The following is an 11,385-nucleotide window of genomic DNA, read 5'->3' as shown; positions in this document are numbered from 1 at the left end:
CTTCCGACTGACGACCACTGCCTCCGTGTAGCCCCGCGAGAGATCCCTTTCCCAGAGCTGCCAGGCTCCCGAGTTCGCTCCAGACGGTGCTGCCCGCGACCTTCGACCCTCTGCTGGGACACGGGGGCGGTCTACTACTGGTGGCTCTATCGGTACAGAGTTGATGAGGTTATCGACTGAGACGATGCACCGTATGTTGGTATACGGTGACTGGAATTACCGACTGAGCGAGATGTACTCTGTTGGTATATTAGCAATTAGAAAATTAACGGGTAAGGAGGAATACTATTTCTTTGATAAAGTCCAAGCGCGATGATTTGAATCATTGTTGAAGCATAGGATAGATCTATCACTCAATGTATTTTTCTGTCACACGTTCAGAAGGGCTTGGGAATTGCGAGCCCCCTTGCCATTTTCGTGTCATACCCGATATTATCGATTTAGTATGAAACACGGTTTTACAGACGAGTATACAGAATAGACTGGACAAGCAACGCTTTTTTCTGTCCCGTACTCTTCGAGCTCTAAAGCCCTATTACCATTTTTGTATCACGCTCAAGGTAAATGACTGTGCGTGAAATAAGAGTGAAGCGCTATGAAAGGGAACAATTCAAATTATAATACCGACGCGAAATTAAATGCAAGGTGACCTGGTAAGTTAATAACAAATTGATAAAGCATCTGCAGGAAATCAAATGATTGACGAAGTTAATATACAAATTTCTATTTTCCTAATTACTAAAACTTTCTAATCAGCTTAAGACCCTTAATAAATTATTTTCAAAGATGAATTCATATGATCAGTATCTAAAAAATTATTTTTAATTACGTTTGTAATTAGACAATTCTAATCCAAAATTGTCCAGCGATACTGTATACTTGTCTGTGACGATCGATTTGGGAATCACATAAAAGTTAACAACTAAAGTCACTAAAATTATAAAATTCGTACTCGAGTTTCAACCAAGGAAGAAAACTAAACACACTTCTTACTACTATCTTGTGACTATTGATACGGGGGAGGACTACAAGCGTCTCACTCTTCGCGGGTCCTCCGACGAGTACTTATTGCATATGTGATTACATGCAGTCACGATAGCTCATGCAGTTCGATGTGTTTGAACACAGGTGTGTGATTGTTATGCGGTCGTCGCCTTGGTATTGTCCTGGTGACCATAAACACCCCAATAAATATAGCTGAATGAAAGGCTCTGAAACATTACTCACTACGACTTCGAAAGTGCAGTTGTCGAATATGATTAACATCAGTCACCCAAAGATACAGAGTAAACCACCCATCAAGAAATCTTTCCCCGCAAAGAATATCAAACCAAAATTAATAGAAATGACACAAGAAAGGATCGCTGGTGACAAAGAAAATATCCCCGAAAATCTTGGTGTGATAGCAGAGAAAGCAGACTACAATCAGAATATCATCGAAACGACGACTAATTCGTTCGAACAGCTCTGCAGCATGATCAACGATCTTGAGAGAAACATTACTGGCGAAGTGACGGAAATCGATCATCTTCAGGTTTGTGGAAAAGATTTCGCCGATTTCAGTGTTTTAAACAGCGAAATTTACTTGAGTCTCTCTTCCATAGCTAGAACCAGAGAAAGACGACTCGAAAGAGAAACATGCAGCAAATGGGGAAACCACTTACGATAACATTATGTCCTTCCTGGCGAAATTGGAAGAGGGTAGCTGACAAGCAAATTTTTTGGGTATACGAAAAGATTGTTTGTTATTTAGCGTTTTTACTGATTTCAATAAATGCGATAGGTACACTGGACGAATCGATGGTGAACGTGCCTGAGGTGGATCATGCGATGCTTCAAAAGGCTTTCAAGAATTCGCAAGTGTTACCTTGTATTGACTATGACAGGTATGATTTTGTATGATAATTTTGTAAAAAGTTCAATGAGTGTTAAGCTGCCCTAATTTGACAGGGAGTTCAATGAGTGTTAAACTGCACTAATTTAGTAGTGAGTTCAATGAGTGTACAGCTGCGTCTACGTTATACAGTGTTCGACTGTGGATAAAAGACAATTTAATTCTAAAGATGAAAATAACTCAAAAATCAAGAATAACGTAATTTGAGCCTTCATTAACTTTTTATCGACAGAGACCGTGCATACATCGTACGAATTCTTATTTTGTCCTACACAACATGGATATAGTATGCACTGTACTTCAGTTTTCTTTTGGAGAATTTTTCTGAATAACTTTTCAATAATTGTAAAATGTATATGAACCACTTGATTTAGAAAACACAAGCTTTCTACTAACATAATCTTCACTTGATTTTGATTCATTTGCACGATGTTTTTGCAGATATAAATGTCTTAAAACGCACGCAAAATTACGAAAATATTCCACATTTCTAGAAAAATAATAAAAAAAGTTCGTGACCTACTTTCTTATAATATATCATAAAATATTAAAATTCACATTAAGAAACATAATTAATACTTAGTATTATTTTATCAGTTTGAAACCATATAGAATAGAAATGAAAGTAAAAGATAAAATATCGCAATTTAGAACCTAGAGTTCAAATGAGCAATTTATTTTCTTAAATTGTATCTAAAAAAGTTAAACAATGTGAGATCCAAGAACCTCTCCTCCCCCCAAAGGAATTTAAAACCAAGAAAAATAGCAAGTTAAAAGCAACCAGCTTCGTTCCCTTTTTCAACCCGAATCCCTCAAAAATTTCATCTTCCCCAGCATCGTCACAGAGGTAGAGAACCATCTACCCCCCACGTTCAAAGAAGACTTGGCCACAGCACGGTTGCAACTCGAAGAGAAAAACGCTACCATAACTCTCTTGAAGGAGCAGCTGAGATCCGAGAGGAAGTCAGCCTGCGAGAAATTGGACGCCCAACGAAAAAGTAGTTCTTCCAAGTTACAGGCGCAGGACGACAAATACAAAGGAATCGTAAAGAGACATCAGAAGTTCATCGAGCAACTGATCTCAGAGAAGACTGAACTGACTGAAAAATGCAATTCGCTGGTCCAAAAAGTGAAGGACATCGAGACGAAGATGCAAAGGGATATGAAGGCCGCTGCTGATAGGCACCTAGTAGAGTTGCAAAGGGCGAAGGAACACTACGCTGCAGCTGAAAAAATCAAGAGGGAAAGATGGATAGAGGCCAGGACGACGAAGATCAAGGTCTCTGTTGCAAAAATTGCTAATAAACCTGGTTCTCGAACTTTGGGCGAGATTTCGAAGGGTGCATTATGTGCATGGTCCATTTCCTTGAAATTCCGTGTAGAATAATCTTCCTTAATATATTGACTGTCGTAATATACATGGATAACAATACTTATACGACGATTATGAATAATATTAACACTTCATCTACCACTAAATGCTGCTATATTATATTATACGTATCTATATTACATATGTACATATATTACAAGCCCATTAATAAACTTTCAGTAGATAAAGTGTTAATAAACAATTATAGTGACAGATCTTAGAAAAAATGTAGCTTTAAAGAATAAATATGAAATTCTTTTTTGCTAATATGCTAATATACTGGCACAGAAATCAATTTAAATTCTCTTAGTAACTAAATGAGAGCTCCCCCAGCGAATAATCCTCCTATGCCTCACTAATTGTAAGCTCGATTAGCCATGGTCTTTTTAATTTCTAATTCAATCCTAAAATTGAAAATATGAAAATAAATTCAACATGAAGGAATGAATTAAAATTTTCTAACATTCCAGATAATGTATAAGTCAAAAAATGGAGAGACACTGTTCCTGTTAACCGATTTAGTAAAATGTAACCCTCTTCTCTTACCTACAGAAGAAGAGAGGGCTCAGTTTGAGAACCAGAATAATAGTTCATTGCTTTTTGCTATGATCGCTTAGATGTTCAGTCTTGTACTATTTTTAGAAAAAGATTGACAACTGTGTGATGGTAACGCTTTAAGGAGATGACAGTAAAGGGACTGGAGACCGAATTGCGAAACATGATGGAGCAACATTCAGAAGAAATTCAAGGATTGAGGAACGCACACATGAAGGAGCTGCAGGACACAGAATTGCGCGCGATACGACGATCGAATCAACAGTTGGAACAATTGCGATTAGAGCTCACTGCTAGTCATGACAGGATGTTGAGTAACGAGAAGAACATTTTGTGGACCAGGTATAGAAACAATATTTGAGACCATGTTCTACATAAAATGGTTGTGTCATAAATTCTGTTACAAGTTTTTATTGGACGATGGTAAAAAAATAGAAAACATTAAAATCTCTTAAAAAATTAAAATTTTTATTAAATGATGATGAAAAAAGTAGAAAATATTAGAATCTCTAACTACTCAGAATTTTTTAACATATGTTATTTCTGACTCGGCCATTGTTTAAAAAATGAATTTTTAAGTAAATAAGTACGAAATTTTTAATAAGTTTAGCGAACCAATATTTTCATTTTCGAGCATGAAAGTTCGCGATTTTTACTCAACCAAAAAACTACAAGTCAAATAAAAAATCCTTTATGTCAAAACGAGATGTGTTACTACACTTCAAGGACCTAATTTGTTCTTTTTTTGGGGGGGGCTTAGATAAAATTTGCTAGTATAAGAATCAGCATCACAAACCACCGCAACGAATGACACATTTGCAACTAATAAAGAATTAACAGTATTCTTCCCTCAGATACAAAGAAAAATTGGAAGAACAAGAGAATCAATTCAACATGCAACAAATAAAGCTCCTGGATGAGATGCAACGCGACAGGAAAAAATTCGAGGAGGAACGAGCAAAACGTGATGCTGAGAAAGAGTCTGCTTTGCAACAAATGCATCAACAGTACCAGGTACAATTATAGCCAAAATTGAGAATTAACCAACCTTTATTGAAATCCGAAATTTCAGCAAGATATAGAAACTCTGAAGCAACAGCATTCGGCAGATAAAAAATCGCTACAAGAGTCTCTGAGGATAGAATGGGAGGCTTGGCTTGCTGACTACAAAAAACAACAGAATCTAAGGATCGAACAATTGGAGACTAACATACGAGACAAGTGCAACAAGGAAAGGGATCGACAAATAGAACTCGCTATCGAAAGAATTGAACAGGATTCTCGCAATGAAAAATTGACTCTTCAGCAAAACTTCGACTGTAAGCTTAGGTAAGATCAAATTTAGGAAAATTTTATTTGAAATACAAATAAACAATAACATTTTGAAATAACGAAGTAATTTCTATTAACGCAGAAGAAGCAACTTTGTATTAAAATTGAGCAACTAATTTTTAAATAATTTTTTCAATTAATTCATTTTTGTAAAAAAACAAGTAATCTCAACATAAAAATGTATTGTGATATTATCTATTATTTTATTTAAATGAATTAACTTCTACTTCACAAAAAATCGTTAAACTTAAGAGTTCGGGAACTTTTGCCCTCATATAAGATGATATATTATTTAAATAAACATTTTTCAAATATTTTCGAAAATAGAAATATCAATTTTATTATATTATAAATCTGATGATTTTAATTTCTAAGCAATAACTCATCGCTTTAACTGAATTATAGATCTTTAAAAGACAAGTTTGAAACAGACTTGCAAACTGCTATCGACAATGAACAGTTCCACAAAGGTAAGTTGACGCAGGTGAAAGAAAAGCTTGATGGAACCGAAACACAACTACGGAAAGTAGAAAGTAAACTACAAGAATGTGCATTCGAGTTGAATAACGCGAACGAGGTAATATATCACTTTGGACAATTTTTGATGGATTTACAATAAGATACTTTCAGGTGATAAAACGTTTGAGTGCGGAAAAGGATAACGCTAAGAAATTAGCGAGACAAGAGATTGAAGCAGAAAAAAGGGAATTGGAAGAAAAGATTGCTTCCCTTTACCAAGAAATAACGCAGAATAATGCAAACAGAGACATTTCGACAGCTCAATTATACAGCAGGTTCTACGTCAATTCTCATATTGTACGTAAAACAATCTCCTGTATACTTATTACTATTTCATGTTTTAGAATTAAATTGGTCATGACTCAGAAGGTTCTAACGATAAAAAATCTTACTAAAGAACTCAATGATGCTAAGTCGAAGTGTGAACACTTAGAAAAATTATTGGACCAGCAACGGAGGGAATATATCTTGAAAAGTTTATGAATTGGCATTTAGTTCTTGTGTTGATTATGCATTTTTATTCTTTTGTGCGTTTAATTATTTTGTATTTTATATAAAATACAGTAGTTTCAAACGCATGCGCAATTTTCAAATGAATTTATTTGATAAAGAATTAATTTTCGACCACTCTTCGCTCACGTTCTTCAAACATGTACAATTGAACCTTTTTTGTACAATTACTCTGTTTAGTTTTATATTCAGTATTACTAAAAATATTGTATACGTTCATAAAAAACAAAAAGGAATTCAGAACGCTTCAATGTACTTAATTATAAATGATTGAATGGCTTTAAAAGTTCATTCAAATAAATATTCTTTGATTGATATAATTGCGCGTAAAACTTAAAATAGAATTATACTTTTTTCACAATTTGCACAACATCCTCGTCACATAATACGTGATCTTTTCCTACTTTCTGTGGCTGATGTTTTACTGATGATCCCCATACAAGAGCACTGAAAACAAAACAAAAATATCGTTAATAACACTCTATTTGATTCTCTTAACCTTCAGCATACTAAAATAAAGTCGTCCAAGAACTCCGACACGACCGAATTCAAATTTTCAAAGTTTCAAAAAATAACTTACTATTTAAATTCTTTTGCAATAGATCGGTGAAGTTTGTTACAAAAATCTTCAACAGTTCTTCTCTCTCTGTTCAGCACTACTGGAGAATTATAATCCGGAAGTTGACCTTTAGGCTTTGTGTAACTGAAAAACGATATAATAGAACATATAAAATCGAATCAAATGTCAGAATTCTTTTGAAAACTTACATTCTGACCAGCTGCAAGTATTCCCACATCTTCTCAAGAAGATCGTCGAAGTTCCATTTGTGATGAGCAGAAATAGGTACACAGTGTGGTATTTTGTAAATAATGTCTAACTCTTCGATACTAATTTGATCTAGAATTAAATATCAACGGTATCACAAGCGATATTTTGGCTTTCATCATTAAATCATAAAAATTACCTATTTTGTTGAGCAAATAAATACACGGTACATAAACACGATTCCCTTCAATGACATCGATCAGATCATCGGAAGTAGCGTCGTATCGTAATGTAATATCTGCATTATGGATTCTATACTCTGACAGAATAGTTTTGACCGTTTCCAAGTCGAGCTCCGATTGTGCACACTGGCAAATAATATAATAACCTTAATTTTTCACAATCTAATGAGCATTTTAAAAACCACACCTGATTCTCTTGAATAATAAGGGCAGAACAATATCAATGTGAGTAGGGGTGTGCAGAGACCAGAGATTACGGATTCAGAGTGGACAAGAAATTTTTCTCTGAATTATGATTAAAGATTCAAAAACCTGCTCACCCCTAAAAATGAAGACAGAACGAATTGAATCAGATGTAGTTTTATCACTCTCTTTACTTAATTACCGTAGTCTGAAAATTGATGCCACCTTTGTCCTTTTTTCTGAAGTTGATATTTGGTGGTTGTTTGTTTAATCGTAATCCGAAACCTTCTAATTCATGTTCTATCAATCTTTTGTGCCCAAGTGGTTTTAAAACATCCAGAACAATGAATATTAAACTGCAGGTTCTAGCAACTGCTATAACCTGTCTTCCACGGCCCTTACCATCTTTAGCACCTTCAATGATACCAGGAAGATCTAATAACTAAAAGAGAAGAAAATCATTAATACAAACTCTTAACAGAATATTTGCATTTAGTAAGCACAGAAACCTGTATTTTTGCACCCTTGTATTTTATACAACCAGGGACAGTAGTAAGAGTTGTAAACTCGTAAGCTGCCACTTCAGAATATACACCAGCGAGAGTACTCAATAATGTAGATTTACCCACAGATGGAAAGCCTGTAATTTTCATAGACACAAAATTGAGATCTGTTTGTTACAGATCCATCTTTAATATTTCATTTCGATACTCACCAACAAAACCTATTCTAGCATCACCAGTTTTGGCCACTTCGAAACCTTGCTCACCACCACCTCCACCACCTTTAGGAGTTATTAGCTCTCTCCTAAGTTTGGCCAATTTGGCTTTTAGTAAACCTAAATGACCAGAGGTGGCTTTATTTTTTTGGGTGCGAGCCATCTATTAACAAAATGATCATATGAAGGAAAGCGTGTAAATAAAATATGGACCATTTTGATAATAAAACAGAGGTTACCTCAGCTTCAATCGAAGCTATCTTTTCAAGTATTGTGCTCATCTTGGAATAATAAAATTTAGCGGCCTTTCTTTAATTTATAATACTTTTTATAATAGGTTCTTATTAAGATCTCTCACGTTCTTCCATCACAAATTTACGTGCGAATGCTTCGCTACGTGGTTCTTACACGTGCTGACAAGTTACACACATACATGTCACACTATGCACACACAATTCAAAGCAGCCAAATACTATGCAGTCTTTATCTATTAAAAAAGCCGCAAACATTTTTTTCTGAACTTAAAGGTAGTTCTCAAAGACAGAATGAAATTATTTGAAACTCAAACATTAAATAACGTAATTTTCGAGAACAGTTTGAATTTCAAACATGATTTTTTAAAATTGACGAAATTAAATTAAAAACAGCTTTATACATATGTAAATTATGAGCAACTATATACTTGCTTGATTATAATGAATAATTTAAAAATCACAAAAAGAAAAGCTTTCTAAAGTACTGTATGTATTTCCATAAAAACTATTGCATTAAAAGGAGTTTTTATTAACATTTTATATCTTTAATTGATCAGAGTCAGTTTAAGAATTATGGCCAAGTCAACAAGAATAGGAAACATGTAGGTATCAGAGGATTTAGGAGAAAGGCATCTTTTTGTGTTCAAATTTTGACATGTTGTAAAAAATATTTTAAACGTATAGCAATAAATATTACAGTACAGATTCTCTTATATTCAATAGTACAAAATAAAACATTTATTTTCAAAATATAAATACAAAATTTCCATTATGCATATGCTAGTTTCACCTTATAACATATTTGCTAACTTGACTTTAGTTTTATCCGTACTATGATGCTTAATAATATCTGCTTCGAGTAAAAAATTTACTAAATCATAAGTCTCAGGCGTAACATCTACATATAAATCATCACCACCCTTTGTGTATTGTGAGATTAGCGTCTGAAAATTTATCGTATTATTTACTCAAAAAAATTTTTTATAACTCAATAATGCATTTAACATTTACCGCTAAGTATTTATGGAATTTTTCATTCTCTGGGAAGATCTTATTCACTACAGTAAACTGTAAATTTCAATATAATTTCAATAAATTGAATATACATAAAATGTTATCAAATTTATATTTATATTTAGTACCAAATCTTCTTTCACTTCCTTGAACATGCTTCTCACTGTTCTATATTCTCTATTATAATTTGCAGTAGCTAACAATTTAGCAGCATTTAAAGAAGCCGTCTTCATTTTGTCAAGACCCATCATTTTGTCTTTTAAACTGCAACAGAAATTATCGAATCTATATGATCTCTTGAACAAAGCGTTCTGTGTATAATTGTTATACTTTACACACTAAGATATATCTTCTTTTATCTCTGAAAGCATTGCTTCCATATTCTCGTGAACTCTGTACACACTGTGAACTTCTTTCTCTAGCTGTATCACAGCTTCAACAATTAAATCAGACGTTTTTGGAACAGGATAATCTCTGGGCTCTTCCTTAACTACTTGATTTACTAAATTGTGACATAACTTATGTTGTTTCTTCCTTATTTCCTCTGCTTCACCAATCTGATTTGCACTTACTGAACCGCTATTTACAATTAGTCTTACTAAATTTTCTATTTCGTATTGTCGCTCCTCTTCATTATCTTTCAGCGTTCCCCAAGCATCCTCCAATGTATATTCCATCTTTGAACTTTCTACACTTTCCATACCAATTTTATGAAGGATATTTGAAATTAAATTTCTTTCCGAAGAGTCTGCGCGATTTCCGAATGAAAAAATTCGTTCTCAAATGAGCGTCAATTTAAGTTACTTGCATAGTGCAAGAAACGTGATTGGATAAAATCAATAAGTTCGTTTACAATGAAAAATTGATATCTCAATTATAAAAATTCATAAGTTTAGTATTGATTTATGGTAACTTGAAATCGTTTAAAATAATAAAGTTTTATTTTTATATAGTATTCTCACTGACATTTTTTTTAGAAAAATACATTGTATATTCCGTTTACTAATAAATTATCGTGGAAAAATGATTTTAAGTGGAAAAGTAATTTTAAAAATTGAACTCACGCTCCTTCTAAATAATTTCTCATCAAAATATTGTTGGTTTTGTTATTTATTAATATCTTATATATCTAATTCTCTTACCAACAACTGCAAGAATTTACCCATATATTTTTTCTTCTCGAAATTCGAAAATCGAGAATCGACGCTGCAATATCGAGTAAGAAAATTCTGTATTTATTACAAGAAAAAGTGTTTTAAACTTTGTCTATAAACATTTTCTGAGCATTTAGTACTGACAAACGTGTAATAATATGTATTTATGATTACAATTATAATTTGAGTATTTACCATTAAAAAAAGAACTATAATTGTATTGTTATTAACAATGTGCGTATCCATAAATTGTTGATCATTATTTTATCGATCATATTAACTAAAAGCAAATTAACCGATATCATCTGCTCTGTTGAGAAAGTATAATAAATACTTCCGCAGGACAGATGCTATCTTCAGTCCCTCTTGAAGCTTCGAAGCATGAACAACTGTAGACGTATGACTCTTTGGATTTTTTAGTGATACATCTTGTAGTGACGTTAGTGATGTGTGTTGGAAATGAAACAAGAGCGGGGAATTTCTGATTCATTTGAATTTATTAATGCGTTAACAAGATACGCAAGGAACTCATAAAATCACTAGTAAGTAGAGGTGGGACTATTGATACAGATATTGATAAATATCAATAATATCAGAATGTTATAGATAATTCGATACATTGATAACATCGATAAGATGTCGTTAAGGTGAATAACCGTAGGGGGAATTGAAATTATTGTTAAGACAAGAACACAAAAAAACAAACAAAATATAACAGCAAAACGCAACAATAAAAATATAACAATTAACAATGTATTCTTTACAATCACTCTTCTTTTAATCGCTCTTTTTGTAAAAATCTTATATTGACTCGTTCGCTGCTCATTCAAGACTAATTCTGTAACTTTGATTTCACTATTAAAATTAGATAA

General features: G+C 33.2%; 3 protein-coding genes across 8 annotated transcripts; 1 reads left to right on the top strand and 2 right to left on the bottom strand.

Moving 5' to 3' along the window:
* The first annotated feature begins 1,070 nt into the window (after nt 1–1,070).
* Dila (centrosomal protein dilatory) lies at nt 1,071–6,155 on the top strand. Its single transcript, XM_076379713.1, has 10 exons — nt 1,071–1,534; nt 1,605–1,701; nt 1,784–1,886; nt 2,729–3,173; nt 3,946–4,163; nt 4,676–4,835; nt 4,894–5,150; nt 5,559–5,730; nt 5,784–5,947; nt 6,017–6,155. The coding sequence occupies exons 1-10, from the start codon at nt 1,202–1,204 to the stop codon at nt 6,153–6,155; spliced, it is 2,088 nt and encodes a 695-aa protein (XP_076235828.1). The 5' UTR covers nt 1,071–1,201.
* A 31-nt stretch (nt 6,156–6,186) lies between these two features.
* Nucleotides 6,187–8,519, bottom strand: 128up (GTP-binding protein 128up). Its single transcript, XM_076379712.1, has 8 exons — nt 8,331–8,519; nt 8,089–8,254; nt 7,883–8,013; nt 7,576–7,815; nt 7,148–7,316; nt 6,951–7,080; nt 6,763–6,885; nt 6,187–6,629 (listed from the first exon to the last, which is right to left on the bottom strand). The coding sequence occupies exons 1-8, from the start codon at nt 8,370–8,372 to the stop codon at nt 6,527–6,529; spliced, it is 1,104 nt and encodes a 367-aa protein (XP_076235827.1). The 5' UTR covers nt 8,373–8,519; the 3' UTR covers nt 6,187–6,526.
* Nucleotides 8,520–9,056: 537 nt separating this feature from the next.
* Nucleotides 9,057–10,858, bottom strand: LOC143181094 (uncharacterized). Of its 6 annotated transcripts, XM_076381312.1 has the most exons (6): nt 10,709–10,858; nt 10,502–10,565; nt 9,699–10,052; nt 9,488–9,623; nt 9,357–9,413; nt 9,057–9,289 (listed from the first exon to the last, which is right to left on the bottom strand). In XM_076381312.1, exons 3-6 carry the CDS (start codon nt 10,034–10,036, stop codon nt 9,137–9,139), a joined length of 684 nt encoding a protein of 227 aa, XP_076237427.1. In that variant the 5' UTR covers nt 10,037–10,052; nt 10,502–10,565; nt 10,709–10,858; the 3' UTR covers nt 9,057–9,136. The 6 variants fall into 6 exon arrangements, with proteins under 6 accessions (XP_076237427.1, XP_076237425.1, XP_076237428.1 ...); XM_076381310.1 differs by lacking the exon at nt 10,502–10,565 and having other exon boundaries at nt 9,699–10,107; XM_076381313.1 differs by lacking the exon at nt 10,502–10,565.
* Nucleotides 10,859–11,385: the final 527 nt, after the last annotated feature.

This window comes from Calliopsis andreniformis, chromosome 6, assembly GCF_051401765.1.
Source record: "Calliopsis andreniformis isolate RMS-2024a chromosome 6, iyCalAndr_principal, whole genome shotgun sequence".
Taxonomy (NCBI): Eukaryota; Metazoa; Arthropoda; class Insecta; order Hymenoptera; family Andrenidae; genus Calliopsis; species Calliopsis andreniformis.
Note: the sequence above shows the minus strand (reverse complement) of the source record. Positions and strands in the feature narration are given on the sequence as shown.